Genomic DNA, 27,115 nt, shown 5'->3' on the forward strand with positions numbered 1-27,115 from the left:
CCCGGCACCCGCGGGGCCCGGCTGTTCGCCGCCGTGGCCGCGCTGGTCGAGCTGGCCCGGCTGCCGGCCCTGGGCGCCCCGCTGCTCGCCCGGCACCTCCGTCTGCTGCTCTGCGGGCTCTGCGGGCTGGGGCACGGCCCCGCCGCGCTCTGCCAGGTCCGTGCCGCGCTCGCACGCCGTGTCCCCGCTCCCCGGTGGTGTGTGCGTGTCCAGCCCAGCCGCAGCCCGCTCCTCAGGCGGTCCCTGCCGTGTCCTGCCCCGTGTGGGAGAAAGAACGGGAGGCACGGAGCCTAACCCGGGGCTGCGGGGCACCGGCACACCGGCGGGACCGGGGCTTCGGTGCCCAGCCAAGCTGTTGTCAGAGCCCTGGTGTGTTTTGTTGCAGGGTGTTTCGGAAGCGGAGCGAGCGCAGTGCCGGGAAGCCCTGAGGGACATCCTGGACCGTGTTTACCAGCCGCTGGCGGTGCAGGAGCTGCTCGTCCTGCAGGGACAGCCCAAGCAGGTACCCGGGGCCATCCCCGGCACGGGGCTGTCAGCGGCCGTACCCCCGTGGTTCCCACACGCCGGGGATGCTGCTCTTCAGGAAATGTTCTTACAGCTTAAAAACCAGTCCCTGAGCGTTGGCGAGGCTGCTGGGCGTGTGTCGTTCCAGCCCTGCTGTGCGGGAGCGTGGGTGTGTCAGGGACTGTCATCGCCGCACGTGCCACCTTGGCTTGGCACCCACATCTGCCGTGCCCGGCCAAGCACAGCTTCTGCTCCTCCAAACCTCACCCTTCCCACTCCGGGCATGACACAGAGCACCTGCTGCTCTTTGGGGCTGTTCCAAAGCATCCTGGGGAGGAGGAGATGGGGAATCGCTTAAGTGTTGTTTTAGGAAAGTCCCCATGGGATAATGCCCTTGATAGAATCATAGAAGCCTAGAATGGCTTGGCCTGGAAGGGAACTCAAAGTTCATCTCATTCCACTCCCTGTCGTGGGTGGGGACACTTTCCACTGTCCCAGGTTGCTCCAAGCCCCGTCCAGCCTGGCCTTGGACACTTCCAGAGGTGCAACAGCATGCTGAGCAGCTGAGGGCTGACCTCTCATTAATTCCTGATTTGCTTTGTGCCACTGGAGGAAGCAGCAACTCAAAGCCTGTATCCTGTGCTATCCTGTGCTCTCTGTCAGAGCATGGGCTGTTTCTCCGGGGCTTGGCACAGGTGTGTGCAGACAGGCTCCTGAGCTGCTCCTTTCTCCCTTGCAGAGGTGTCCGGGTGCCGGGGCAGCCCCGGCCTGGCTGCGGCGGCTCTGCGGGCACCTGCTCTCCGAGAGGCTGCTGAGGCCAGGCGGGGTGCAGGCCGTGGTTCGGGGTGTCTTGGAGGGCACAGACGGTGAGTGAGGGGCTCTGGGCCCCAGCATCACAGATTCAGAGCTGTCTTGAGACAGTTCATCCTGTGAGAGGCCCAGAAGAGCAGAGCCACAAGAGCTGGATGTAGGGGCTGGCTTGTGCCAGGCTGAGGTGACATGGTGATGCACAGATTGTCTCTGACTGTGCTGAACCCCCAAACTGCTCTAATTTGGGATACACGTATGTTAGATGGCCACACTGAAAGGCTCCAAGCCTGTTTGTGCCTAGATGGGGGTCACACATTGTGTGTGTCCATGGTGGGATCACTCCTGGGAAATGCCCTGTCCCAGTGCCAGTGTGGTGGGAGCCGTGCTGGGCACTGGGCTGTGAGAGCTGTAGGGACAGAGAGACCCATCCCATCCCCTGCTCTCCATGTCCTGCCAGGGAAGGAAGCTGTTGCTCTCCACAAGCTGAATCCCACAGTTTTTAGTGCCAACATCTCGTCTGGCCAACTCCAGCCATCCAAGCACAACCTCTCTCCACCTTTTGGCTCACCCACCTGGCTGTAGGAGTTGCTTTCCATTATCAGAGCTCTTGCACAGCAATTTCCCCCTCTCTATCCTTAGGTTCAGGTGTCTCCTGAAAGAGCAATACAAGCTCAAAATCCAGTTTTTGGCTAGGAACACCTGGCTTTAGCCAGATCTGGCCGTGGGTCAGAGCTGACCCGGGATTTCTGCTGCTGTTGTAGGTGGTGCTGGTGCTGAAGCAGCAGCTCTGGACTGGAGGAAATGTGATGCAGTTGGGAAGATCCTGGCTGCCTGCCCCCAGCAGTGCCTGTCCCTCGAGGACTACTACAGACAGGTGTGCCCCCAGGTAAGTCACTTGTCCCCTCTGCCGGGGAATGCAGAGCCAGCTCTTGGCTTGGAGAGTGCTGGGGCTCTTCCTTTGCTTGAGGGTGGCCTGGCTCAAGCCAGGAGATGTTTTTCTGGCAGTAGGACGTTTCTACTCTTGAATTTTCCATGTTTTATTGAAATGCTGGATGATGTCTGATCACATGAGGTACTTGGCACTGTGCTACACAGAGCTCTGTGTGTAGCTCTTGCTTCCAGCCTTTGGCTCTGGGAGTGGTGCAGGCTCCTGCTTTGAGCCCAGAGAGGTGTCCTGCATGTGTGGGAAGGACACTGGCTCTTCCACACACACATTGTCATGCCAGCTGCCCAGCAAAGCTGCACATGGGTGGCTCCTTGGTTCTGTGAGGTGCCAGGCTGTCCCCTCTGAGGGGTTACCTGATCCTTGTTTCTTTTTCCTTGCAGATTCTGGACTTACTGCACATGCAGGACAAAGTGGCAGCGCGGCAGTTCCAGCGTGTGGCCACCACCACGCTGCTCAGCATGGCCAGGGAGCAGCCAGAGCTGGCAGAGAGGCACCTGCTGCAGCCCCTGCTGGCACCGCTCCGCCGCTGCTGCCAGGCCACAGGTACCTGCCTGGACTGGGGAGGGCTCTGGATTTGCTCCTCACTGGTCTTTGTCGTTCCATCTGAGTTTTCTCAGGCCAGCAGCCAGGCTGGGGAGTGTGGCAGCCCAGCTCTGTGTGCTGCCCCTGTCAGTTTGTCTGGGTGCACTGTATTTACCCTTGAGTGCAGTCGCTGCAGCGTGGGAGCTGAGCGCTTTGGCTCTGCCCCGTGCTCCTTGGGAACCTCTCCCAGTCTGACATCCTTGTTCTGGGCTTCCAGACGGAAGCTGTTGGTTCCCCACACTGGCCAGCAGCTCTCTGGGGAATCACCCATCATGGAGTTGTGGTCTGTGTTGATTTCCATGTCTCCTTGGGGGTTTACAGCACTACAGCACAATTAGTACGGCTAATGAGGGCTGGTCTGTTCCCGTGGGAGGGAAGGGAGCTGTGGAAGTCCTTTTGGGTGGAGGGAATGCAGTTCTGCTGCTGGGGGCTCCGGGCTGTTTTGGGGGGCTCATGTCTCTGTCCTTTGCTTTCAGAGCTGGCACTGCAGGATTTGACAGCAGGGGCCGTGCTGGTGCCAGAGGCAGAGCTGGGCAGCTGTGTGGAAGATGTGCTCAAGGTACTGTGTCTGCTTTGGGTGAGCAAAAGAGCTGGTTTGAGACCTGGTGAGCAGTTCAGTGTGTGTTGGGCCACACAAACCCAGTGTCTCCTGCAGTCATGCTCAGTTGTCTGGTGTTCATCTGCAGGAGTACCCCAGCCTCCACATGAGCTGTGCCAGGCCCTCACCACTCTCACAGGGAAGGATACCTTCCCCTGGATCCCATTCAACCCATCCTCCTGCACTTGGAAGTTACTGCTCCTTGTCCAAAGTCCCTCTCCAGCCCTCTTGGAGCCCCCTTGGGCACTGTAAGGAGCTCTAAGCTTTCCTTGGAGCACAGATCTTGGTTCTGGCGTTTGAGGGATTGGTGAGGTCCATCCTTGTGCTTCCTGTGAAGGATGAGGGCTTTTTGTGGAGGTCTCTCCTGTGACACCTCCCCTCATAACTCCGTTTCCTGCCATTCCCACCAGTAACCCCAGTGCCCCACTGCAGGCTCCAGCAGCTTCCTGCTGCACGTTCCAACCCAGAAGGACATCTCCAGTCCAGGAATTCAAATTTCAGAAGCTGGTGACTTGCTTCTTGGCATGCCCCGAGGCAGGCTAAGCTCTTAAATGCTGGGATTGTTGTCTCTTTTCCCAGTAACGATCTGTTGTAACTGGCTGGCAGGCAGAGACCGGTCTGGAGGGCTGCTCCCTCCCAGAGCAGTGCTGGGGGGGTTGGGGTGGGTCCCTCCTTAATGGCAGAGCACTGGGGGCTTGACAGCAGCCAGATTAGTGAGGGGACCCCAGGTTTGGGGAGGGGTTTCTTGCCTAACAAGTGTCATTTGATGCTTAGTGAGAAACCGTCCTTGGGGCTTCATCGGGAGGCTTTGTGTACACGAGGGTCTGGGGAGGAGGAATGGCTCCCTGGGGATTAGCACGTGAAAACAGGTCTGTGAGCATCAGTGGAGCAGGGCAGGGCCCTGTGGGGGCCATTTCTCAGCCTCTTGGGAGGGTGCTGGATGAGGTGGAGGGGAGGAGCAGGGCTCAGGAACCCCCCCAGCCCCTATAGCCCCCCAAGAGCCTCTACAACCTCCCACAAGAGTCTCTACAGCATCCCCAAAGCCCTTGTCATACCCCCTGAGCACCAACAACATTCCCAGAGCCTCTGCAGTCCCCCCAGAGCCTGAGCAGCCCAGTGCCTCAGCTCAGCACCCACTTTCCCAACTGCCCTGCCAGTGACTGATCTCTGTGTTTGGGATTTACAGTCATTCAGTGAAGATTTGCTCATTCCAGGGTGTCTGTTGCATCCCTGGGTAAGGCAGGACCTTACTCCTAAGCAGCAGACTTCCCTAATAACTGCCTGCAACCTTCCTGTAGCTTGGAGCCCTGCTGTGGTTAAGCAAATTCTTGGAGAAAGATGGTGCTGAAGGCGGGTTTTAATAGGGAATGTGGCATCATCAGGGAAGCCAGCCTGCAGACTGAAGGAAGAGGCTGAGAGCCCTCCACCATCCTCCCTGCTAGCTGCCCTGTGCACAGAGGTGCTCTGAGCTCCCCTCTGCCCCGTGCAGGTGCTTGACTCCCCTCCCTCTCTCTGTAGGTATATGTGGTTGGGAATGACAGCTCGAGCCTGCTGCTGGGATCCTTGCAGCCTGTCCTGGGAGTGGTGTTTTCCCTCTATTCCTTCGCCAAGCAGAATGTGTCATACTTACGGTAAGGGAGGGTTTGTACTCTGCTCCTGCTGGGGTTTCATCTGCTGGGCTCTGCCCCCCTCCAGCAGCCACGCTCAGGGCACAGGCAGGAGCAGAGATCCATCTTCTCATCCCAAAGCACTCTTGTTCCAGGCAGGCAGTGACCACGGGCAGGGCACACAGCCTCACTGGCAGCCCGTGCCTGAGGAGGCTGTTCTCATGTTAGTTTTTGTCTTCCCTGAAGCCAGGATATTCTGTGTGGAGGTGAGCATGCCCTTGGGAGCACAGGGTGGCTCTGCCTGCAGCAGGGATTGTGGTTGTACATGGATGGAGGTAGTGATGCTGGAAACTGGATGGAGGGATCTACAAATAGCATAAAAACTGGGAAAACAGTTTAAGCACTGCCTCTTGGAAGTACAGGATCATTCTCCAATCTGGGATCACTCTGCTCTGGTACAATCCTGGCAGCTGATCCTCCACACCATGCCCAGCTCCCCATGACTGGTGTGCAGTGGAAAGCACCACATGTGCCAGTCGTGGCAGGCTCAGGGGTGACCAGGTGCTGGCTCTCCTCTCTCCTTGGTCCCCCCAGGTTTTCCCTGGAGTTAGGACCAGCCTGGCAAAAGCATTCCTGGTGGGGTTACACAGTGATCCTGGCGTGTGGAGGCTTTCCCTAAAAGGTGTGTGTAGACACAGCCTGTGCTGTTTAATATTAAAGGCCTCGTTAATCACTTCAAAGAGCAGTGAGTGCTGTGACAAGTTGGTGGGACGAGCCAAGTTCACGCTGCTGCTGGGCCAGCAGTCGCTGCTTCCTTTGCTGAGGAATTTGGCAGGGATGACTGAGCCCACAGCTGCCTGGAAGTGTTCGGATTTCCAGACCCCTGGCACGGCCCAGTGCGGCTGCTTCACCTCATTAACCTGCTTCTTCCCTTGGCAGGGCTCCCCGTGCCACCTCAGTGCTCCCATCTCCTTCCTCCTCTCCCTTGGCACTGCCACCAGCCCCTGTCACCTCGGCGTGAGGCACAGGCGGGGCGTGCCAAGGGTGTTCACAGTGCTTCCTTGCCAGCCTGAAGTGTGGAGGAACCCAAATCCTTCCATCTGGGAGCGCCAGAAGGGCAGGATGTGCTGCTGATTCCCTTAGGAACAGGCACAAATGCTTTCACTGCCAGAGCCAGGAGCTGGAGCATCCCAAGGAGAGCCCGTGGCTGCTCCAGAGCACTCCAGTCATGTCCCTCATCCCAAAACCTGTGCAGGGAAGGTGCAGTGGGCAGAGCAGTGTCACCACTGGCTCCTTTCTCCTTGACAGCTCCCCGTGCCAGGACATCCTGCTGTGGTTCCTGGAGAAGGCAGAGCGGGAGCAGTCCCTGGCTGTGCTGGAAAGCCTGGCTGGGCTGAGCAGCCACGTGCCCACCCTACACCCACAGTGCCAGCTCCGTGTGGGCAGCGAGGGCGGTGCTGCCATCGTCCTGGAGGAAACCATCAGGTGGGTGCTGTGGGACAGTCCCTGGGACACCCGGCACCCGGGGCTTTCCAGGGAAACCCTGGCAGAGAGCCTGGACAAAGCAGGGGGCTGCCAGAGCCATCCCACAGGGTCTCATCCCTTCAAGCTCAGGCAGGTGACACTTCCACACAGCCCACAGAGCCAACACAGCCCCCAGGTTCCCCGGACAGGGTGCAGATCTCTGATTTGCAGCCCCAAGAAACATCATGCTCCATCTGAGCGTTGGTGTGCACTCCCTGCCTGCCTGCGCAGTGTCTGGGAGGGGGATGTGCATTTCCAATCTCAGCACCCCCCAAATTCAGCTTCCAGCCTCCAGCCCGAGCCTGTCTGGTGACACAGTGAGCGGAGTGCCTCGGGCACAGGTGGCACAGTCACAGCACAGACTGTGGCAGTGCCAGCATCGCAGAGCAGCCCCGGAGCTCCTCTGGTGCGGGCAGATGGCCTCTAAGTGGAGGCAGAGCTGGCCATGCTGGGAATTAACTGCAGCCTTTAGTCTCCAGCCACACAGGCTGGGATGTCCAGCAGCAGGAGGCTGGGTTTAAAGAGAGGGGCTGTGAGCTGGCAGGAGGGCCAGGGCAGCACTGTGGGGCAGGCAGAGGCACAGCTGTGCCCAGGGGTGTGCTGGGAGCTGGGGACACCTGCAGCAAAATCCTCACAAATACATTTGGTTTGGCTTCTTTTCAAGCTTTTCCTGACCTGAGGTAGAATTATGGGCTGGTTTGGGTTGGAAAAGACCTTAAAGCTCATCTTGTTCCACCCCTGCCATGGGCAGGGACACCTTCCACTATCTCAGGTTGCTCCAAGTCTCGTCCAACCTGGCCTGGGGCACTTCCAAGGATGGGGCAGCTGCTCTGGGCAGCTTGTTCCAGGGCCTCTCCATCCTCCCCACCCTCACAGGGAAGGATGCTTTCCCATCATCCCATCTAACCCACCTTTGGTCAGTGAAGCCATTCCCCCTTGTCCTGTCACTCCACGCCCTTGCTCAAAGTCCCTCTCCAGCCTTTTTATAAACTCTCTTTAGGTACTGGAGAGCCAGAATTAGAAGCAGCTCTGCCTTGCTTGGACTGGGGCTACTTTAAACTTGTTCCATACTGGCTCTGGCTCATGCCCCTGCTGCCACAGCTCTGACCACTGCCTAACTTACCCAGCACTAAACCTGGTATTTATGGGCTGGATGAAACGTATGTTTTGGGCTCATGGTTTCTGTTAATGAGTGCAGGTTAGTTAATATGCAGAGCCCAAATGACCTGGGCAACATTTGGCTCAGCTGCCTCCAGGCTCTGCTGGGAAGTGCTGGGAAGGAAGGCTTCCAGGGAAATGCAGGCTGGGATTTCACCATGCCCTGGAGTCTGGGCATCAGGGGGTTCTGGGCGTGTTTGTGTGGGTGATACAGTGACTTGTTCCAGTGATGAAGATGAGGCCCTGTACCAGAAGATCTCCTTGGAGCAGTGCCATGTGGAGAGCTTGGTGGAACTCCTGTCCCACTGCCAGAAGAGTGGTCTGGCAGGAGACTTCTTCATCCACTGCCTGAAGGTGAGGGCAGCCAGCCCCTGGTTGGGGCATACCTGCAGGAAGGGATTCCCTGGACAAGCAGAAGGCAAAAGGGGGATCATCCCCCTGACTCCTGTCCCACTGCCAGAAGAGTGGTCTGGCAGGAGACTTCTTCATCCACTGCCTGAAGGTGAGGGCAGCCAGCCCCTGGTTGGGGCATACCTGCAGGACAAGCAGAAAGCAAAAGGGGGATCATCCCCCTGTGTGTCCTGGGATATGGCATGTGCTGGAGCAGCCCTGTGTGCTGCATGGGAAGCCAAGGAGTGGGAGCAGCCCTATCCCTGAAGGGGTTAACCCCCATCCTCCCCCTGGGCTGTTTTAACTAGAGGAGCATGTCTGAAGTGTGTTGGAGGCTGGGAATAATCCCTGTTGCTTCCTTGGCTCTAGAAGAGGGGCCCCATACCTGCTTCCTTTGATCTCACTTGGAGCCCCCCGCGGTTCCCTCCAGGCCTGGGTTGGTCTGGGATTCTGTGCCCCAGCCCATAGTCACAGCAGAGGATAGGGATGGGACACCCAGGAGCTGTGGGCAGCTCTCAGAAACCTTCATCTAGCAGTGGAGGGTGGTGTGAGGAGTCAGCTGGCATTGCTGGCACTGGCTCCTGCTGTTTGACCGCTGCCTCGCCGTGCCTGCGCTCCCTTCCCGGCAGGAGCTGACTCAGGTGGCTGCGGAGGATGAGGAGGCTCCAAACCCAGCTGTGGAGCCTGGAGGGAGTTTGCTGGAGCTGGAGCAGTACCAGGCCAGGCAGGGGAGGAGGCTGCTGGTCCTGCAGCTGGTGGCTGCGCTGTGCGAGGGCGTCTCCGACACCGTGTTCACTGACATTGTGCAGGTTGGTGGTGGCAGAGCTGGGGGGATTGCCTGAGCACTGCCAGGAGCAGAGGCTGGAGCAGCTGGGATTGCTCAGCCTGGGGAAGAGAAGGGTCCACAGTGACCTTTAGAGAAACTCCCAGTCCTTAAAGGAGCTCCCAGAGAGCTGGAGAGGGACTTTGTACAAGGGCCTGGGGTGACAGGACAAAGGGGAATGGCTTTCCCCTGACAGAGTTAGATTAGAAGGGGCACAGTGAAGAAATTCCTCCCTGTGAAGGTGGTGAGGCCCTGGCACAGGTTGCCCAGAGAAGCTGTGGCTGTGCCATCCATGGAAGTACCCAAGGCCAGGTTGAATGAGAGCAGCCTGGTCACCATAACTGTGCTCCTACATTCATAGATGGGCAGTGCCAAATTTATTAAATATTGTAATTCCAAAAGCCACTGGTGCCCCTTGGTCCCAAAAAGGATATTTAAAATCTTTCCCCCTGAGCCTGCCCTGGATGGGGTCGGTCAGGAAGGCAGCTGGACCCTGCAGCAGCCTGGCAGTCCCTTGTGGATCCCCTGCCGGTCCCCTGCAGATCCGGTGGCTTTGAACTTCCCCATCCTGTGTTTTATTGCTGTTTTTCCCCCAGTGCCCCAGCCATGCCAGCTCCTGTGCTGCCCTGGGCAGGGGCGGTCACGGCTCAGGCAGGTTTCCTCACGTTTCCTTCGGGACAAAGGAGCCTTTGTGTGCTCGGCGGCAGAGGGGACACAGCCAGCGGCGCTTTGTCCCCACCTGCCTCCCATCACAGCCGCCCGCCGGGCCGGAGGGGCGCGCTGGGAAATGGGGAAGGGCTTTGCCAGGTTTCAGGGTCCAGCCGGGAGTCTGGGATAAAAACCCACCACCAAAGAAATGCAGACAAAAAATCCATTATCCTCCCGCCTGGGGTTGTGTTTCAGCGAGGCCCCGGGCTGGGACAGGGACAGGCTTTGAGCAGGTTCTGCAGTCCGGGGTTCCCTGGGGTTTTTGGGGGGCCCTAATGGGGTGGGAGCAAGTGGGATCCATCCTTCCAAAGCTGGAGCCCAGGAGCAGCAGCTGCTGTGCCCCCCCCACTGCACATTTATTTTATTTACGTATTCTCCTCCATAACCAAGGTCAACTTGATTTCCTCACTGCACCAAGGATTCTCTCCTCCTGCCTGAGACACAACTGTGCCCCAGTGTTTTATTTTTCCTTTTTTTTCCCCTCCCACTTTAAAATGTTTTTTTTTCTAGATTATTTTTTTAAGTTTTAATTTTTCTCAGTTACAATCATCTGTTATTCACAATTTTCTTTTTTTTAATATTAAATATAACTTCAACCCCTCCAGCTCGTGTGTCACTGTGTTGTGAGAGCAAATATTCAAATTTTTTTTTTTACTTGCTGTTTGATGTAATTTCTTCTCTGGAATAATTATCCCAGCAGGTACCTGAGCCTTTTATGCAGCCTTTTCCAAAGCCCTTTTCCACAGCCTCCCTTCTTGCTTAAGGGATGTGCTCAAGGAATCTGGCAGCGGAGGAGAAAATGCTGCCTGCACCCAGTGCCCTGGGGGTGGAAGTTTGGAATTTGGTGCAAGAGGACCTTGTTGCCCTCATACTTTGTTTTCTGAAGCAGGAACACAATAGTTCCTCCTCTGTTGCAGCACACCTGTTAGGTAGGAGTGACCCTGATCCAAACCCTTCCCAGGCTTGTCAGGAGAAGATAAGGCATGGAGAACATCAACTCCCTAATTTCAGGATCTGTTAGGAAGCCTGTGGGATCAAAGGTGTTGGTGCCAAGTGTGGAGAAGGCCAGTGCCAACCAGGCAGGGTAGTTACATGTAGAATAAAAATATTGTGGGAAAAATCCCAAAGTAAGTGAGAACACAGGAAATGGCTCAGCTGGAGTGTGAGCTGTGCAGGATAAGGGGGAGGCTGGTGTGGAGAGCTGTAGACAGGGGCTGGAGCTCCTTGGCTCGGGGATTTCCAAGCCTTTACCTGGGGCAATTCCATACAGACCCTCCTTGAGCTTCCCTTTGGGACTGTCCCAGCTTCCATCCCATGGTGGAGTCAGCAGGAGGCAGAGATGGAGCTGAGACCCCTCTGTTCCTCCAGCCCCACGGGGGCTTCTGCAGCTGAGAGACCCCAGCAGTTTGACCATCACCTTGTCCCAGTTGTGGACGTGACTTGGCTGAGCCCACACTGGGGTTGGGGTAGCAGCAACAGGAGGAAAATGGGAAGGATTTCACAGAATTACAGAATCACAGGATGGTCTGAATTAGAAGGGACCCACAGGGCTCATTGAGTCCAGCTCCTGGCCCTACACAGACACCCCAGCAATCCCACCCTGAGCATTCCCGAGAGCAGTGTCCAAACGCTATGGGACTGTGCTGGAGAGCTGTGTGGGACAGGGACACTCGTTTGTGTGGGATTGTGCTGGAGAGCTGGGGGAGAGGGACACTCATTTGTGTGGGATTGTGCTGGAGAGCTGGGGGAGAGGGACACTCATTTGTGTGGGATTGTGCTGGAGAGCTGGGGGAGAGGGACACTCATTTGTGTGGGATTGTGCTGGAGAGCTGTGGGAGAGGGACACTCATTTGTGTGGGATTGTGCTGGAGAGCTGTGTAGAATGGGCTCCCCTCGTTTGTGTGGGACTGTGCTGGAGACTGTGGGGGACAGGGACACTCCGTTGTGTGGGATTGTGCTGGAGAGCTGTGTAGAATGGGCTCCACTCGTTTGTGTGGGATTGTGCTGGAGACTGTGTGGGACAGGGACACTCAGTTGTGTGGGATTGTGCTGGAGACTGTGGGATGAGCTCCACTCGTTTGTGTGGGATTGTGCTGGAGAGCTGTGGGACAGGGACACCGTGCTGGGCGCGGCAGCTGCAGGGGAGCTGCAGGGGAGCTGCCGGGGTGTCCCTGCTGCTGACGGCTGTTCCCTTGGCAGGTGCAGGAGTTCCTGGGGGCCGTGCTGCAGCGGGCCTGTGCCCACCCTGCGCGGGGCCCCGGCGCGGCGGCCGAGGCGCAGACCCTCGCCATGGCCATGGGGCTGGTGGCCGCCGTGCTCGGCGGGGCCGTCCAGGTGAGGGGCGTCCTCGGGGGGCGTGGGGTGTGGGGCAGGGGGCTGGCACTGCCACGCCCAGCCGAGGGTGCAGTGGCACAGCTGGGTGTCCCGGCTCGGGGTCCCTGCTCAGTCGCAGCCTGTAAATAGATATATAGATATATAATTGTCTTCCTTGGGGCACTGCCAGGGTGCTGACCGATGATTCAGTCTGAGCAGGGCACCCCCAAGAACCCAATTAACTAATTTATAGTCTCTCCTGAAAAGGCCCTGACAGAGCAGTGCAGTCACATACAGCATCTTTAAATACCAGCAGTGCACGCTCTGCGTCCCCACACGGTCACAGACTCTGGCTGCAGAGCATTGTGAACTTCCCATGTGGGCTGTACCCTTGAAAATCCCCTTATACTTTCATATCTACATTTTATACATATTTATGTTGTTATTTATATCTCTCAGTTACCTTGTAATACCTATATATATATATGAGCTCTGTGTCACTCAGTGGAGCTGCCATGGGGAGCAATGGCACATCCATTAACATGTTGCCATCACTGAGCTGCTGGCATTGTTTCATCCCTGGATTTGCCCTAAGGAAGATCCAGCTGTTAACAGAAGGAGATCATTTATTGTCTCTTATTGCTAAATTTCTAATACTGGGAAAAGAACTGTAGTTGAAGAGAAGTTAAAGCCAGAGACTTGTGGCTGCAATGGGCCCCTCCCAGGCGAGTTCCTGCTCCCACTTTTGCGTTAATGGGAGTGATATAATTTGGAAAGTGGAATGGGAAAGGTTTTGGAAGCACTGCAGAGCTGTTTGGGTTTCAGCAGGCAAGGGGCTTTATGCAATCATCCAAAATCTCTGCTAAAGCCCCCCTTTTCAGGCCTCACATCCCAGATTTTAGCAGCTAAATCCAGGTCAGAGCAGGAGCTTCTCCAGCTCAAGACAGGTCATGGCTGCTGTGCTGGGAGCATCCTTCCAGGCAGGACTGATGGCAAGTCTGGCACAGTGCTGGTGGGAGGGATGTCCCTGGCTTGGTCCCCGTACCCAGACACTGCTGTTCTTCAGGTTCACGTACTTCCCAACTTCTCCCGTGGCTGCTGCCAGGGCTGGGATTGGCACTGGGATTGGCACTGGGCCGAGAGGAGCTCATGGTGCCTGGAGGCTGGCTCACCACCTGGGGATGGGGCTCTGGGGCTCCTCACCCCCATGAGGGTTCATCCCAGAGAGGGAACCCTCGTTAGGCTGGTGCCAGCGCTGCTCCTCTCCTCCCCAGCTGAAATCCAGCGATTTCGCGGTGCTGAAGCGGCTGGTGCCGCTGCTGGAGGAGCTGTCCCGCACCTACCCCGAGCCCCTCACCCAGGAGCTGGCCTCGGACCTGCGCATCGCCATCCTCACCCACGGCGCCTGCTCCCCCGGCACGCTGGGCACCGCTGCTGACGCTGTGCTGGGCAGGACGGCTGGCACGGCCGCGCGGAGCCCTGGTGGCACGGCAGCACGGAGCCCTGGTGGCACGGCCGCACAGAGCCCTGCTGGCACGGCCACACAGAGCCCTGGTGGCACGGCAGCACAGAGCCCTGGTGGCACAGCAGCACAGAGCCCTGGTGGCACGGCAGCACGGAGCCCTGGTGGCACGGCCGCACAGAGCCCTGGTGGCACGGCAGCACAGAGCCCTGGTGGCACGGCAGCACGGAGCCCTGGTGGCACGGCAGCACGGAGCCCTGCTGGCACAGCCCCCAGACCTCCAGCACCACACCACGGTCACGGCAGCCCCTCGGCTCGCAGGGAGAGGAGCAAGGAGCAGAGCACGGGCCGTGAGCCCGGTGCCTCTCCAGCCCCAGGTGCCGACAGCCCGGCCCCGGCTGGGCTCCAGGAGCTGCTGGTGTCAGCCTACGACCCCCAGCCCCCCAGCCGGGCAGCTGCCCTGCGCCGCCTCGCCAGCCTGGTCACCCAGCGGGATCCAGAGGCACTTCGGCTTCAGGAGAAGCTGCTCCAGGTACCAGGCTCCTGCTGTGGTCCCTGTCCCTTGCCTTGGTCCCTGTCCCCTGCTGTGTCCCCTGCCAGCAGAGCTGGCGCTGAACAGGCCACCAGCCTGGAAATGGTCACGATAATTGGAGCTCTGTGGCCTTGCTGGCCCAGCCCAGGGTCGCTGCTGATGGCACTTTCCTTCCTTCCAGGTGTTCCTGGAGAATGTGCAGCATGAGGACGCCTTTGTCTACCTCTCAGCCATCCAAGGTGAGCAGTGCCTGTCCGGGCGAGCGCCAGCCTTTTGTCAGGGAAGGTTTTGTGCTGTGGAGGCTCTGCACCCTGGGAGTGAAGAGCAGGAGGGCCATGGGCAGGCTGAGGGCTTGGCATCTCCTGCCCTCCCAGACTGTGGCTTTGTGGTGTTCCATCAAGCCTGGGGCCACATGTCGGCTCTATGCCGAGTTCCTGAAGCTGGAGACTTCATCTCCCAGTTATTCTTACTCCTTGGAGTGGTCACCATCCCTGTGCCAGGTCTGTGCCTCAGGCCGGGGCTGCAGTTCCAGTGCAGCGTGGGCACAGCCCCAGCACCCACAGAGGTGCCTGTTCAGCTGAGGCTGGCAGAGGAGCAGGACATGGGAGACCCACTGGTGCTCCCTCAGGGCTCTGCCAAGGTGGCAGCTCCTGAGTACTCAACACCCCTTCCTAGGAAACCCTCAGGTCAGTGCTTGCCCCAGCACGCTCGGCACAGCCCCGCAGCACCGGGCTGCCCGTGGGATGTGCAGGCAGGTGCTTCCGCAGGGGTGACGTGTGTGTCCTGGGTGACAATGCACGGTCACGGTCCCCTGCGTTCCGTGGAGGGGATGTGTGCCATTCCCTTGGCCCACGTTGGGTTGGGCTGGTAACCTTTGGCAGCAGCTGGGAAAGGAGTTTATGCTGTGCTTCCCGCTGCCTGTACGGTCTTGAGAGGGACGGGCCTGTCCTTGCCCACGGCTGGAGCACAAAGGCTGCAACCGTCCCGGTGATTAATGCCGCTGCAGCTGCCGCCGCTCGGTGATTAACCCTGATGCGGTTCCTTGCAGCACTGACTCAGCCGGCACCTGTGCCGTGCCGAGCCGTGCCGTGCCAAGCACAGGCCTGGGGGCCGTGCCAGACGGGTCCCCATATCCTGCTTGCTCTCTGTCACAGCAGCGGGGCTGGGGCTGAGCCGGCGCTTGTGGCACCGCTGGGTTTCATGGAGCCGGACTGCAGTGGTGTACTCCTGATGTGCTGGATATTGCTCCTGGAGTCCTGGGGGCAGTTTTGGGCCCCTCATCCAAGACAGTCATTGAGGGGCTGGAGTGTGTTCAGGGCAGGGCACTGGAGCTGGAGAAGGATCTGATCCCTGCATCTGGGATCTGATCTCTCATCAACTCCAGGGAGATGCAGCAGCCATGTAGCACACACTGGCTCCTGCTCCCAGTCTGGGCCAGGTAAATCCAGCAGGGACAGAGACAAGCTGGCACCGTGTGCAGATGGCCAAGAGCTGGGAGCAGTGACCAGACCCTGTGCCCAAGAACAGGCTGCAGTGCTCAGCTGCCCCCAGTGCAGCAAGTCCTCACTGGGTCAAAGGGCATACCCAGCAGCAGTGAGTGGACACCTGCTGCCAACTGCTAAATTACTGATTTTCCAGTTTTTCTCCCCTCCAGGCATTGCCCTGCTCTCCAGTGAGTATCCAGAGCGGATTCTGCCCGTCCTGCTGGCACAGTACGAGTGCCCAGCACAGGGCAGAGAGGACACCATGGCTACTGTCACCAGGATGAAGCTGGGCGAGGTGCTGATGCGTGTCACCCGGGCGCTGGGTGAGTCCACGGCCGTGGGCATGGCACTGCCCGCTGCCAGCAGCCGCAGCGCTGCTCAGCCTCACCATTACCAGGGGAAAGCCCACAGGGGACTTTTGTTGTCAGAAGGTGAGAAGGGTCTGAAAGTCAAAGAGAAGCTGGCTGGGGTTTGCCAGCAGCAGGAGCAGGATGGCAGGTCCTGCCAGCAGCCCACCATCCCCTCGTTCAGCAGCACCGGGCTTGGAGACTGCTGGGAAGCGCCCGGACATGCCGGGCTCAGAGGTAGAAGCTGGATGATGCCTTTCCGGCATCTGCTGTTGGGACACGTCCTAAAATGCCTTGTCTGGCTCTGTGGAGGAGGCCTGGCCAGCGGGAGCACTCAGCTGGAGCTGTACATGGCCAGGGAGGTGGCAGCCAGTGTCCACGGTGCTGGGGCAGCCAGGCAGAGCTCCCTGGTCACCGGGTGGGAGCTGTGTGCCTTGGCTGGGGATGCCCCTGAAGGGCCAGGACCCCCTGGGTCCTGGGACTGTGATTCTCCTGTGGCCTTTGGCAGGTTCCTTGGCACCAGTGGCATCCCTGGGCTCTGCCAGCTGTGGCATCAGTGCCTGGCTGTGCCACCATCCGTCCTCGCTGCTGGGACGGGTTCAGGGCATCCCACTGTGTCCAGTGGGGCTCCAGCAATCAGCTCAGTCCCAGAGCATCCCGGGCAGTGTCCGAGTGTCTGGCGTGGTGCAGGCTGCCCTTGGCAGCTGCCCCAGGGATGGTGGCACATCCTGCCCTGCTCTCCGCGCTCGCCGTGGTGCCGCTGCCGCGGGCGGCAGCTCCGGCGCGTCCCGGCTCGCCGGCGTATTTATAGAACAAATTGCACCGGGTTGTTTCTGTTGCAAAGCTTCAGCATCTGAGAGCAAGGATTTATCCAGCACTTCAGGATCGCTGCGCAGCTCTCTGTGGCTCTGAGCTCTCCTGCTCTGCCAAGATGCTGTCATGCCCCCCTCCTGCCCTGTGCCCAGCCCTGTTTTCTGTCCCACTGGAGCGGCTTTCCCTGTCTAGGAGAGGAAAGGAAATGTTGCATGCTCCTTCTGCATGCCAGAAGCCATCTGGCACAGGGGCTGGTGCACTGCTGGCTTTGGAGGGGATCACCCTGCACTGCTCATACTGCTGGAATTCCAAGTCCCGGGATGCAGGCACAGAGCATGATACATTCCCAGCGAGTCCTTGGCATCACAGTGCTGCCCTGTGCTCCCCCACCCTGTGCCAGTCCCCAGCCCTGAGCCCCCACGTGCCGGGTGATGGGGGCTTCCACTGCCCACAAGGATCATTCCTGTCTCCACACCCTGGGGCATCCCAAGGCATCCACCCCACTGCCTCCATCTGCCTGCAGGACACCGTTGTCCAAGGAGTTTCCAGAACTTGAGAGAGCTGGAAAAGCATAGAACTCACAGGCCAGCTGGCCTTCTGGAGCTTTCTTTCCAGCCCTCAAGGCCCTGCCTGGTAAGGAGGTGTGTCCACACCGTGGGGCACACAGCTGCTCAGCTCCTGTGGGATGACCACACACCCGGGATGGTTGTGGATGCTGAGCACGGGTGTGAGCTCTCATTAGCAGCTCACACCTCCACAGCACCTCCGTGTGCTAATTGGGGCAGGGGATTGGGTCTGGATGATGTCGAAATTTGAGATTCACACTTGGTGTTTGCAGGGCTGAGTGACGGGGTGTGTGCTGAGGGGCACAAGCCACACTCCAGATGTTGCATCCAGCTGTCCAGCGGTGTAGCAAAGCAGATGCCCAACGCATCCGTTCCCAAAGGAGCCAGGGCTTTGGCAGGAAGGGTGGTGACACAGAGCTCTGCTCTCCCTCGCAGGGGACATGGTGTTCCAGCACCGGGAGCCGCTGATCCACGCCTTCCTGCGGGGTGCCCGGGATCCCGACGGTGCCCTGCGGGCCAGCAGCCTCTCCAACCTGGGCGAGCTCTGCCAGCACCTGGGCTTCCAGCTGGGGTCCATCATCCAGGAGGTACGGGCTCCATCCTTCCCTGACCCTGCCTGGGGAGCGTGGGGCCTCTCCTTAACGAGCGCATTAGTTAGAGCATGCTTGGGCTGCTGAGGACATGGAAATGGAACATTTCCATATGGAAACGGGACATTTCCGTAAAGGATATGAGTGACAATTGCTGATATTGAGGAGTATGAAAGCTATGGGGCCTGAAGCAAACACTGGGGAAGTTCTAGCCTTCTAGCCCTGATTTTTAGGTGCCTGCTCCACCCATGGCAGCCATTGCCAGAGGAGACCTGGGGGCACAAGTGGTGCCTGCCAGAGACACCTCCCGCTTAATGACACCTTGTTACTCTCCCGTTATCTTAATTATCATTATCGGCATCATCAGCATCACGGAGCTGGCCCTCACCCGCCCCGGCTGCAGGCTGTGGGTGAGATACAGCTTCAGGAGCTGCTGGGAGATCCCAGTGGGGTGAGCCCGACTCCCAGGAGCCCAGCAGCCCTGGAGGCGATGGGTCTGTGCCCTGTGGGAGCCAGAGCTTCGCCCGCCACACCCCCGGTGCTCCTGGAGTGAGACATCTTGGATTTGGCACTCGGGCTGCTCCCCTCAGCTCCCGCTCGGCGCCGGTGGATCCCGGCAGTTGATGTGATGCCAGGGAGCCACACGCTGCTATTTTGGGAAGGTGTGAGCTCTGCTAATTCTCCCGGCTGTCACTGCCGGGGTTTAATTGGATTCCTTTGGCTCTGCCTGATTTTCATACAGACTCTTCCACAGCTTCCTGAGGCATCCATGTGCCGCCTGGCCCTGCCGGGAGCTGCTCGGAGCCCGCACCCAGCAGGGCATGGGGCTCCCATCCTCGTTCCTGGGACATTGCCAACATGTCGGTGGCTGCTCCGCTGGGATCCCCTGCATCTCTCAGTCCCTGGTGATGCCCTCCTGCCCTGTCCCCACAGGTCACCTGCTGTGTGACGGCCATAGCCCGGTCAGACCCCGAGGCTGAAGTGCGAAGAGCCGCTGTGCACGTGGTGGTGCTGCTGCTACGGGGGCTGAGTGAGAAGGTCACTGAGGTGGGTCAGCCCCTGCTTGTCCCTGGGGCAGAGAGCTCCCAAGGGGGTCCTGGGCATACCCTGGGGAGGGCCTTTGCTCTGTAGGGGCTGCAGGGCTCATTCCCAAATGGCTTCCAGGGCTCATTCCCAAATGGCTTCCAGGGCTCATTCCCAAATGGCTTCCAGGAAAAGTCCCAAGGGACTGAGATGCCCAGTTTGGGCATCCCCTACTAAAGGGTTGCCTCAACAGATCCTGGGGAAGGGGGGCTTTGTGGGGGTGTCTCTCTGAGCTGCTGGGCTGTGCCATGGACACTGCCATGCCATGCTGGGGGCAGTGCCAACTCTTGGGAGCTGTGGGAGTTGTTCATCCCTGATTTGACTTGGAAATGCCCGGTTTTTCCACCACTGTGGCCTCCCTCCGCAGTTCCCAGTCACAAGCGTGTTGGGACTCAGCTCCCGTGGGGGAAACAGCCAGTTCCCCACGGGAATCCCCACAGCCGGGATCCCGGCATGCCCCGGTGCCCCTGGGCTGAAGGATCACCACAATGTGCTGCTGGCTTGTGGGGAAACTGAGTCACGGCGGGCCGAGGCTGCGGCCGGCGGTGGCCGCGGTTGCAGCGGGGGAAGGAGCAGCCCCGCCGCGCCTGCCGGGGCTCGCCGAGGGGCGGTGCTGACGCTGCCGTGCCGTGCCGTGCCGTGCCAGGTGCTGCGGGACGTGCTGCGGGACCTGTACCGCCTGCTGAAGCACGTGGCCGCGGCCGAGCGCGACGCCGCGACGCTGCTGCACGCGCAGCTGGCGCTGCAGGAGCTGGACGCCGCCGTGAGGAGGGTCCTGTTCCCCCCACAGACGCTGGAGAAGAAGATCGTGGTGCTGCCATAGTGGGGCCCGAGCCCGTGGGAGTGAACTGCTCCTCTCTGGGGCCGGTGGCTCCCCCAGGGAAGGGCTGGCCGTGCCCTCCAGGATGCCGCTGGCGGTGTCGGAGGGCAGGGGAGCCTCGCTGGGACGAGGGGTGGGATTAAACTGAGACGTGCTCAGCGCTGTGTCCGTGATGTCTGTGGGGCCACGCAAAGCTCACGGGTGCCATCATGGTCATGTACCCTGTGTCTGTGGAGGGGTGGGCATCACCCCCAGGGTGAGCCCTGAGAGGAGCAAGCAGCTGGCAGGGCCAGTGCTTCAGGCTCCCTCTGGCTGGGCAGCACCAAATGTGTGGCTGTCCCCAAGGGGAGTCAGGAGGGAGGGGAGTTCTGCTGCCTGCACCCCCAGACTGGAATTCTGTGGCCCTTTCTTGGCACTGTACTCGCACCACAAGAATGATGAAGAGTCTGGGGGCTCCCTCAGCACAGGGTCTGAGGATGGGCCCCTCTGGTGTGGCACCAAGACCCCCGGCCAAGAGACTGTGCAGGGTACCTGGCTGGGACCACCACTCACCACTATGTGCTCAGGGATACCCCAGCATCAGAGTCACCTCCTCCCTCCAGGCAGGGCTGCAGCACCATGGGCCCCATTCCTGCACTGGGAGCTGCTGCACACCCACAGTGTGGGGGAAGCAGAGTCCTCAGGGACCCAGCTTGGTGGCCCCCTTGCTCCCCTGGCTCTGGGCAGCCCAGCCCCACTGTGCACAGCCCCAGGAGCCCATTTCCCAGCTGCCCTGTGTCCTGCCAAGTGTGGGGCGTCCAGCACCCCCATTCCCTGCAAGGCTGGGAGTCCTGGCCATGTCCCCACCCGGGGTGCTCCTGCTGCAGGGATCCCCTTTCCCAGCTCCTGGTGCTGGGAGTCTCCAGGCCCAGCCCCAGCATTACCTCACACCCGGCTCCCAGCACAGCAGGACACGGCTGGGCTGAGAAGCCCAAAAGTGCTGAAATTGAGCCCCGAGTCGAGGCCGTGCCTCCTACAGACTCAGAATGGCCCCTCCAGGAGCTGGTTGTCCCCTGCCATCAGGCTGGCACAGGGACAAGGTGCTGCTGTCCCCAGGATGACCCGCTGGCCACAGGGACAGGGTGACACAGGTGGCTTATGCCGCGGGGGGACGGGTGGCACAGGAAGGTGACACGTGGGTGTCATGAGAGGGGTCCCCAGAGCGGGGCGGGGGGAGATGGAGTGGCCACTCCCTGTCCCTCGCCTGTCACTGGTTTGGGGGTGACAGGGTGACACCTTCCCAGTGCCTCCTCCACCCCGAGCGCCTGCCGGGGGTCCCTGGAGCTGGCTCCGAGCCCTGCCCGCGCCTGATGCCGGTGCCGGGTGATGGTCATGCCGGTTCCGGTGCAGCACCGGAGCCGCTGCCGGTGCCGCCGGTGTAGCAGCTGTGCCGTGATGCCTGTGATGGTGCCAGTGCCGGTGCTGCACTGGTGCTGCTGATGCCGGTGCCGCCGGCGCTGCCGGTGCCGGTCATCACTCCCGCAGTGCGGGGCTGGGGCCGGTGCCAGGTACTGCCGGTGCGGGGCGGGTTCCCGGGGCTTGCGGGCGGAGCTGGAGCCGGTGCCGGTGCTGGTGCCGGGGGCGGTGCCGGCGGTGCCGGTGCCGGTGCCGGTGCCGGGCGGGGCCCCCGCGGGCTGCGGGCGGTGCCGGCCCCGCCGCGGTATAAAGGGGCCGCACGGGCCGGGCCGGGCGCACAGCGGCGGCGGCGGGTGGGGAGCGGCGGTACCACCACCGGCACCTCCACGGTGAGTCCCGGTCCCTCCTTCTCCCTCCCGGCCCGCTGGTGCCGGCTCGCGGTGCCCCCCGCGGTGCTGTGAGACCGGCAGCACAGGAGGCTGCGGGGCCGGGGGTAACGGGCAGCCGGGAGCGCCGGGGGCTGCGGGACCGGGAGGAGCCGGGAGCGCCGGGGGCTGCGGGACCGGGGGTAAGCCGGAGGGGGCTGCCCGGGAGGTGCCGCCGGGGGTCCCTGGGGCCGGCTCCGCGCCCTGCCCGCACCCCGCACGTGCTCCTGCACCCCCGACCTGCCCGCACCCCCTGCCCGCGTCCCGGGGCGCCTCCGCAGTCCCGTCCTGCCCGCGCTGCTCGTCCCATCCCGCAGCGGGGTGCGGGTCTGGCCGCTGCCATCCCCGCAGCCGGGGGTCCCACCGCACGCGCTCGGGAAGGAGGAGGGCTCTGGGCGGCCGCGATTTCCCCGGGGACAGCCCGGTCCCTGACATCGCCGTGCCCTTCCCTGTCCTCCAGCCCAGCCACCGCCTGCGAGCAGCCGTGCTCCTGCTTGGGTGGATGGGGGGTGCTGGCACTGTACTCGGTGGGGTACTTGGGACCCCCGCACCTCACCTGGCACCGCACAGAGCGGGGTGTGTGGGACCCCCGCACCTCCTCTGGCCCCGTGGAGGCGCTGGGAAGGTGTCACTCCCAAACCAGTGACCAGCGAGGGACAGGGTGGCCGTGGGGCAGCGGAGGAGCAGGGCCACCCCGCTTCTGCATTCTGGGTGACCTGACGGGGAGAATGCATCCCTGCCCTGATGGTGCCCCGTGTCCCCCAGATGCCAGGGAGCCTCTCCACGGCCCTGCGTGTCGTGGGGACCAGCCTCTTCGCCGTGGCGGTGCTGGGGGGAATCCTGGCCGCCTACGTCACAGGGTACCAGTTCATCCACACGGAGAAGCACTACCTCTCCTTCGGGCTCTACGGGGCCATCCTGGGGCTGCACCTCTTCATCCAGAGCCTCTTCGCCTTCCTGGAGCACCGGCGCATGCGGGGCGAGGGGCAGCCGGTGCGGCCGGGGCGCTCGGTGGCCCTCTGCATCGCCGCCTTCCAGGAGGATCCCGACTACCTGACCAAGTGCCTGCGCTCCGTCAAGCGCATCGCCTTCCCCGACCTCAAAGTGGTGATGGTGGTGGACGGGAATGGCCCCGACGACACCTACATGCTGGACATCTTCCGCGACGTGATGGGCTCCGAGCACTCCGGCAGCTACGTCTGGAGGAGCAACTTCCACGCGTGGGGCGAGGGGGAGACGGAGGCCGGGCTGCGGGAAGGGCTGGCCCGTGTTCAGGCACTGGTCCGCAGCAACACCTACTCCTGCATCCTCCAGAAGTGGGGCGGGAAGCGGGAGGTGATGTACACGGCCTTCCGGGCGCTCGGAGACTCCGTGGACTATATCCAGGTGCGTGCATGGGCTGGGGGATGTGGGCAGTGAGATCCTGGCCAGAGGGGCTGTGGGTGGAAAGGGAGCAGCCCCAGGAATTCCCAGTAGCACCTGGGTGCCTGTCACTGGATCTGGCCCCTGAACTGGCCAAGAGCCACCAGGGCTGGGGGCCGCTGGCACTGGGGTGGCTGAGGTGTTGACTGCTGCCCACACTGCTGCCCATGGGTGTCCCCTCACCTCCTCAGCACACGGCCTGCTGTGGTGTCATCCCGTGGGACAGTGTGGCACGGGGTGCAAGGTCCCCACATGTGGTGACTGGGACAGGTCCTCCCTCGGTGCCAGCAGCCAGAGATGGGTGTCCTGGGCAGCAGTGCCCCAGTACCACCGGGTGCTCCGCTCCCCTCCATCGCCTGCCGGTCTCCGGGGCTCTGCCCGGTCTCGCCGTCCGTGGCTCAGGCTTGCCTGGCTGTGGGCTGGGCTGTCTGCCGGGCGCGCGTGGGCGGCGGGAGCGGGGCTCGACATTCCCTCTGCCCCCAGGTGTGTGACTCAGACACGGTGCTGGACCCCGCCTGCACCGCCGAGATGCTCCGCATCCTGGAGGCCGACCCCCACGTCGGTGGCGTCGGCGGCGATGTCCAGGTACCCTGGCACGAGGGAGGGCAGGGCTGGGGGCCCCAGGGGGCTGCAGCACTGCCGGGGCTCACATCCAATCCCCTCCCCAGATCCTGAACAAGTACGACTCGTGGCTCTCCTTCCTGAGCAGCGTGCGGTACTGGATGGCCTTCAACGTGGAGCGCGCGTGCCAGTCGTACTTCGGGTGCGTGCAGTGCATCAGCGGCCCCCTGGGCATGTACCGCAACGCGCTGCTGCAGCAGTTCCTCGAGGACTGGTACCACCAGACCTTCCTGGGCAGCAAGTGCAGCTTCGGGGACGACCGGCACCTCACCAACCGCGTGCTCAGCCTGGGCTACCGGACCAAGTACACGGCTCGCTCCAAGTGCCTGACGGAGACGCCCACGCGGTACCTGCGCTGGCTCAACCAGCAGACCCGCTGGAGCAAGTCCTACTTCCGCGAGTGGCTCTACAACGCGCTCTGGTTCCACAAGCATCACCTCTGGATGACCTACGAGTCGGTGGTCACCGGCTTCTTCCCCTTCTTCCTCATCGCCACCGTCATCCAGCTCTTCTACCGCGGCCGCGTCTGGAACATCCTCCTGTTCCTGCTGACGGTGCAGCTGGTGGGTGTCATCAAGGCCACCTACGCCTGCTTCCTGCGCGGCAGTGCCGAGATGATCTTCATGTCCCTCTACGCCCTCCTCTACATGTCCAGCCTGCTGCCCGCCAAAATCTTCGCCATTGCCACCATCAACAAGTCGGGCTGGGGCACCTCAGGGCGCCGCACCATTGTGGTGAACTTCGTGGGGCTGCTGCCGGTGTCGGTGTGGGTGGCGGTGCTGCTGGGCGGGCTGGCCTACACCGCCTACAGCCAGGACCTCTTCAGCGAGACCGAGGTGGCCTTCCTCGTCTCAGGTGCCATCCTCTATGCCTGCTACTGGGTGGCCCTGCTCACCCTCTACCTGGCCATCGTCGCCCGCCGCTGCGGCAAGAGGCAGGAGCAGTGTGGGCTGGTCTTCACTGAGGTCTGACCGCGGGGTGGTCCCGTGCCAGGGCTGTCCCAGGTGCCACGGTGATCTGACGTGTCAGGGTAACCACCGCCGTCCCCTCTTCCCCGTCCAGGAACCACCAGGTGCTGGGGTGATCCCACGTGCTGGAGTGAACACCCCCAGACCCCTTTTTCCCAATCCCGGAGCTGCTGGGCAGCGCTGAGCGCTCCCAGCCCTTGGCATTTCTCATCAGATCTTGAAATCTTGCTTTCTTTCTTTATATTAAGATGCAAACTTTTCCTATATTTTCATTTTTCCATCCCAAGCTGGCCACAGAGAAGCCGAGCCAGGGCTGCCCATCACCCAGCCAGGTGCTGCCAGCTACATCCCAGCTGTGCCCTATGGAGCATCCTGGTGTGGAGCGCTGCTGGCCGCGCTCCCCACACCCCACTCCAGAACCTTCCACCCTTCGGTGCTTTTTACAGGGATTCCAGTCCCACCTCCGTGGTGCTGCAGCCCTTCCCACCCCCAGGACACACAGCCTCTGCCAGCACGGTGCCAGCACTGCCGGCTGGTGCTGCCTCTGCCCCACGGCTGCGTGCGGGCACGTACCCAGGGGCAGCCCCCCAGGCCTGCCGGGGGGTCTGGCTGCTCCAGGAGGGCAGCAGGTTCCTTCAGCTTTGCCAAAGAGCCAAGGGGGGGATCCTGGCATGGAGAAACTGGGAAAACTGGAGGGCTGTGTGCCGGCCGGAGCGTTGCTGGAGACCCTCTGGGGCCATGTCATGCTCTGGCCCCATCACTCCCACCCCGCTACCTTCCCAGCAGTGGGAAGATGGGGATTTAGGCAAGGTGCTTCCCAACTTTCCCCTCCCCAGGGAATTCACCTGTGGGTCCTTTTTTCAGGACTTGGGAAAAAAAATCCCTTTCTACGATGGAGCTTTTAGCTGGTTTTTGTTTAATTTAATACAAGGTTTTTTAGAAGACTTTTGTAGCTCTTTGGTATTGTCGCAGATGGTTTGTAAATCTATTTATTTTTGAACCTGCCAGGGGAATTTTTTTCCATATTTCGGGTGGAAAAGGCTGGTTTTTATATCTTGACGGAGTTGTGGAAATAAAGACTTGAAGTGAGGACACATGCTGTGTTTTGGGGAGGGTCCCTGAACCCCCTGCCCAACTCGAGGGAGGCTGGTCCTGAATCCCTGCGTGGCACTGGTGTCCTACAGCTGCAGGGAGGGGGTAGAAGGAGACATCTCCACAATGGCACCTCCATGGATCCCTGGGACCACAGTGGATCCCTGGGACCTGCTGGACACCATGGGCAGCCCCTGGGTGGGACACCCCTGCCCAGGCTCACAGAAGTCCCTACCTACCAGGAGCCATGTCCCCTGCAGTGATCTATAGGGTCTGTGGCCAAGAGCTTGGTTGAGCTCTGAAAAGAGTCATTTTGGGGGGGACAAGTGACCCAGGAAGGGCTCTGGGTGCCCAGACACAGGACGCAGCAGTGCCAGAGTCCCCTGTGCAGGAGAGGAATGAGGTCCTGGATCTCCCCAAGTCCCTGCTGCTCCTTCCAGCAGCAGATCACAGTTCAGAGCCCACATCCTTCCCCTCAGACCTTCTTGGGCACGTGGGTGATGATGGGCTTGGGGCGGGTTTTGAAGAGCAGCTTGGTTTTGATGAGGGCAGTAACGGTGTAGTGGCCGTGGGGCCCCAGGGGGCTGGGCTGGGAGGCTCCTCCCTGCTTCACCAGCACAGCAAACGGCTTCTCCAGCTGCACCACCTTCCCGTAGAGGATGTGGTGGCCCACGATGAGCACGGGGACGCCCTGGGGAGAGCGGAGGGTGAGGCTGGGCTGGACTGTCCCCGGCAGGTGCCGGCGCTGTCCCGTCTCACCTCACAGGTGTAGTGCAGGTCTCCCAGCAGGCTCCCGGCCAGCTCCCCGCTCTGCCGGGGCTCCACCTCGCCCTGCAGCTCCAGCAGCACCCACTGTGCCAGGGCCCCCGTGCCACCGCTGGGGGAGAGATGGGGAGGGTCACCCGGGCCCCGGCAGGCACAGGGGCAGCGGGGACGGGACCCACGGGGCTCACCTGGAGATGACGATCTGCACCATGCCGGGCCCTGCCAGGGGCTGCGGAGACACGGTCAGGTCAGGGGCAGGGGAGCAGGAGCCCCTGGCCCTTCCCCTCTGGGGACCCCAGGATGAGCTTCTGCCCCCGTGCCCCACAGAGCCCCCCACGCACAGACCCCGTTCTGGGCCCACAGATCCTGAGATCCATCCCCCAGGCACACAGAATGTCACCAGGCCCTTCAGCCCCCCGGTCCCCACAGATCCCCAGGCCCTGCTGCCCCCCAGATCCAGCCCCTAGACCCCCAGCACCCCCAGGCCCGTCCCCTCCCGGGCCCCAGAGACCCCCGTGCCCAGACACCGCCCCAGGCCCAGACCCCCAGCCTCCCCCGGACAGCCCAGACCCGGGTCCCTCCCGCGGGGCGCTGGTGCCCTCCAGCGGCGCCGGTGCCGCGGGGACGGCCCGGGGCAGCCCGGCGGGGTCTCTCGGGGCCGGACCCCTCCCGCTGCACCGCGGGCTCGCCCCGCGCCGCGCCCCGGCCCCGCCGCCCCGGCCCCGCTCCGCACCCGCCGCCGGCCCCGCACGAATCTCCCGCCGCGC

At 61.3% G+C, this 27,115-nt stretch overlaps 3 protein-coding genes across 5 annotated transcripts in view; 2 read left to right on the forward strand and 1 right to left on the reverse strand.

The window, feature by feature from the left end:
• TANGO6 (transport and golgi organization 6 homolog) overlaps positions 1-19,818 on the forward strand; it is a 20,105-nt gene extending 287 nt beyond the window's left edge. Inside the window, exons 2-18 of the mRNA XM_041400884.1 lie at positions 3-156; positions 386-502; positions 1,244-1,370; positions 2,076-2,200; positions 2,641-2,803; positions 3,319-3,401; positions 4,959-5,071; positions 6,356-6,532; positions 7,957-8,083; positions 8,749-8,928; positions 11,850-11,984; positions 13,238-13,957; positions 14,139-14,196; positions 15,612-15,764; positions 17,603-17,754; positions 18,691-18,804; positions 19,487-19,818. Coding sequence (XP_041256818.1) covers positions 3-156; positions 386-502; positions 1,244-1,370; positions 2,076-2,200; positions 2,641-2,803; positions 3,319-3,401; positions 4,959-5,071; positions 6,356-6,532; positions 7,957-8,083; positions 8,749-8,928; positions 11,850-11,984; positions 13,238-13,957; positions 14,139-14,196; positions 15,612-15,764; positions 17,603-17,754; positions 18,691-18,804; positions 19,487-19,663 — 2,875 coding nt within the window. The 3' untranslated portion in view covers positions 19,664-19,818. The remainder of the gene's footprint in view (positions 1-2; positions 157-385; positions 503-1,243; positions 1,371-2,075; positions 2,201-2,640; positions 2,804-3,318; positions 3,402-4,958; positions 5,072-6,355; positions 6,533-7,956; positions 8,084-8,748; positions 8,929-11,849; positions 11,985-13,237; positions 13,958-14,138; positions 14,197-15,611; positions 15,765-17,602; positions 17,755-18,690; positions 18,805-19,486) is intronic.
• Positions 19,819-22,161: 2,343 nt separating this feature from the next.
• On the forward strand, positions 22,162-24,494 carry HAS3 (hyaluronan synthase 3). Of its 2 annotated transcripts, none has more exons than XM_041400967.1 (3): positions 22,162-22,866; positions 23,386-23,487; positions 23,571-24,494. In XM_041400967.1, the coding sequence occupies exons 1-3, from the start codon at positions 22,225-22,227 to the stop codon at positions 24,492-24,494; spliced, it is 1,668 nt and encodes a 555-aa protein (XP_041256901.1). In that variant the 5' UTR covers positions 22,162-22,224. The 2 variants fall into 2 exon arrangements, with proteins under 2 accessions (XP_041256901.1, XP_041256902.1); XM_041400968.1 differs by having other exon boundaries at positions 23,612-24,491.
• A 919-nt stretch (positions 24,495-25,413) lies between these two features.
• CHTF8 (chromosome transmission fidelity factor 8) lies at positions 25,414-27,113 on the reverse strand. 2 transcript variants are annotated; one of them, XM_041400969.1, is made up of 4 exons: positions 27,082-27,113; positions 26,537-26,577; positions 26,343-26,460; positions 25,414-26,274 (listed from the first exon to the last, which is right to left on the reverse strand). In XM_041400969.1, exons 2-4 carry the CDS (start codon positions 26,557-26,559, stop codon positions 26,059-26,061), a joined length of 357 nt encoding a protein of 118 aa, XP_041256903.1. In that variant the 5' UTR covers positions 26,560-26,577; positions 27,082-27,113; the 3' UTR covers positions 25,414-26,058. The 2 variants fall into 2 exon arrangements, with proteins under 2 accessions (XP_041256903.1, XP_041256904.1); XM_041400970.1 differs by having other exon boundaries at positions 26,059-26,229.
• Positions 27,114-27,115: the final 2 nt, after the last annotated feature.

The sequence above is a fragment of the Onychostruthus taczanowskii genome, unplaced genomic scaffold (genome assembly GCF_017590055.1).
Source record: "Onychostruthus taczanowskii isolate IOZ18803 unplaced genomic scaffold, ASM1759005v1 scaffold18, whole genome shotgun sequence".
NCBI lineage: Eukaryota > Metazoa > Chordata > Aves > Passeriformes > Passeridae > Onychostruthus > Onychostruthus taczanowskii.

Excerpts from the sequence above, each read along its gene's own strand:
- HAS3 (XM_041400967.1), top strand. The coding sequence starts at position 22,225 with ATGGTGCCCCGTGTCCCCCAGATGCCAGGGAGCCTCTCCACGGCCCTG. Across the intron at positions 22,867-23,385 it reads ACTCCGTGGACTATATCCAG|GTGTGTGACTCAGACACGGT; the intron begins GTGCGTGCATGG and ends CTCTGCCCCCAG. Across the intron at positions 23,488-23,570 it reads GCGTCGGCGGCGATGTCCAG|ATCCTGAACAAGTACGACTC; the intron begins GTACCCTGGCAC and ends TCCCCTCCCCAG.
- CHTF8 (XM_041400969.1), bottom strand. The coding sequence starts at position 26,559 with ATGGTGCAGATCGTCATCTCCAG. Across the intron at positions 26,461-26,536 it reads GTGCAGATCGTCATCTCCAG|CGGTGGCACGGGGGCCCTGG; the intron begins GTGAGCCCCGTG and ends TCTCTCCCCCAG. Across the intron at positions 26,275-26,342 it reads ACCTGCACTACACCTGTGAG|GGCGTCCCCGTGCTCATCGT; the intron begins GTGAGACGGGAC and ends CGCTCTCCCCAG.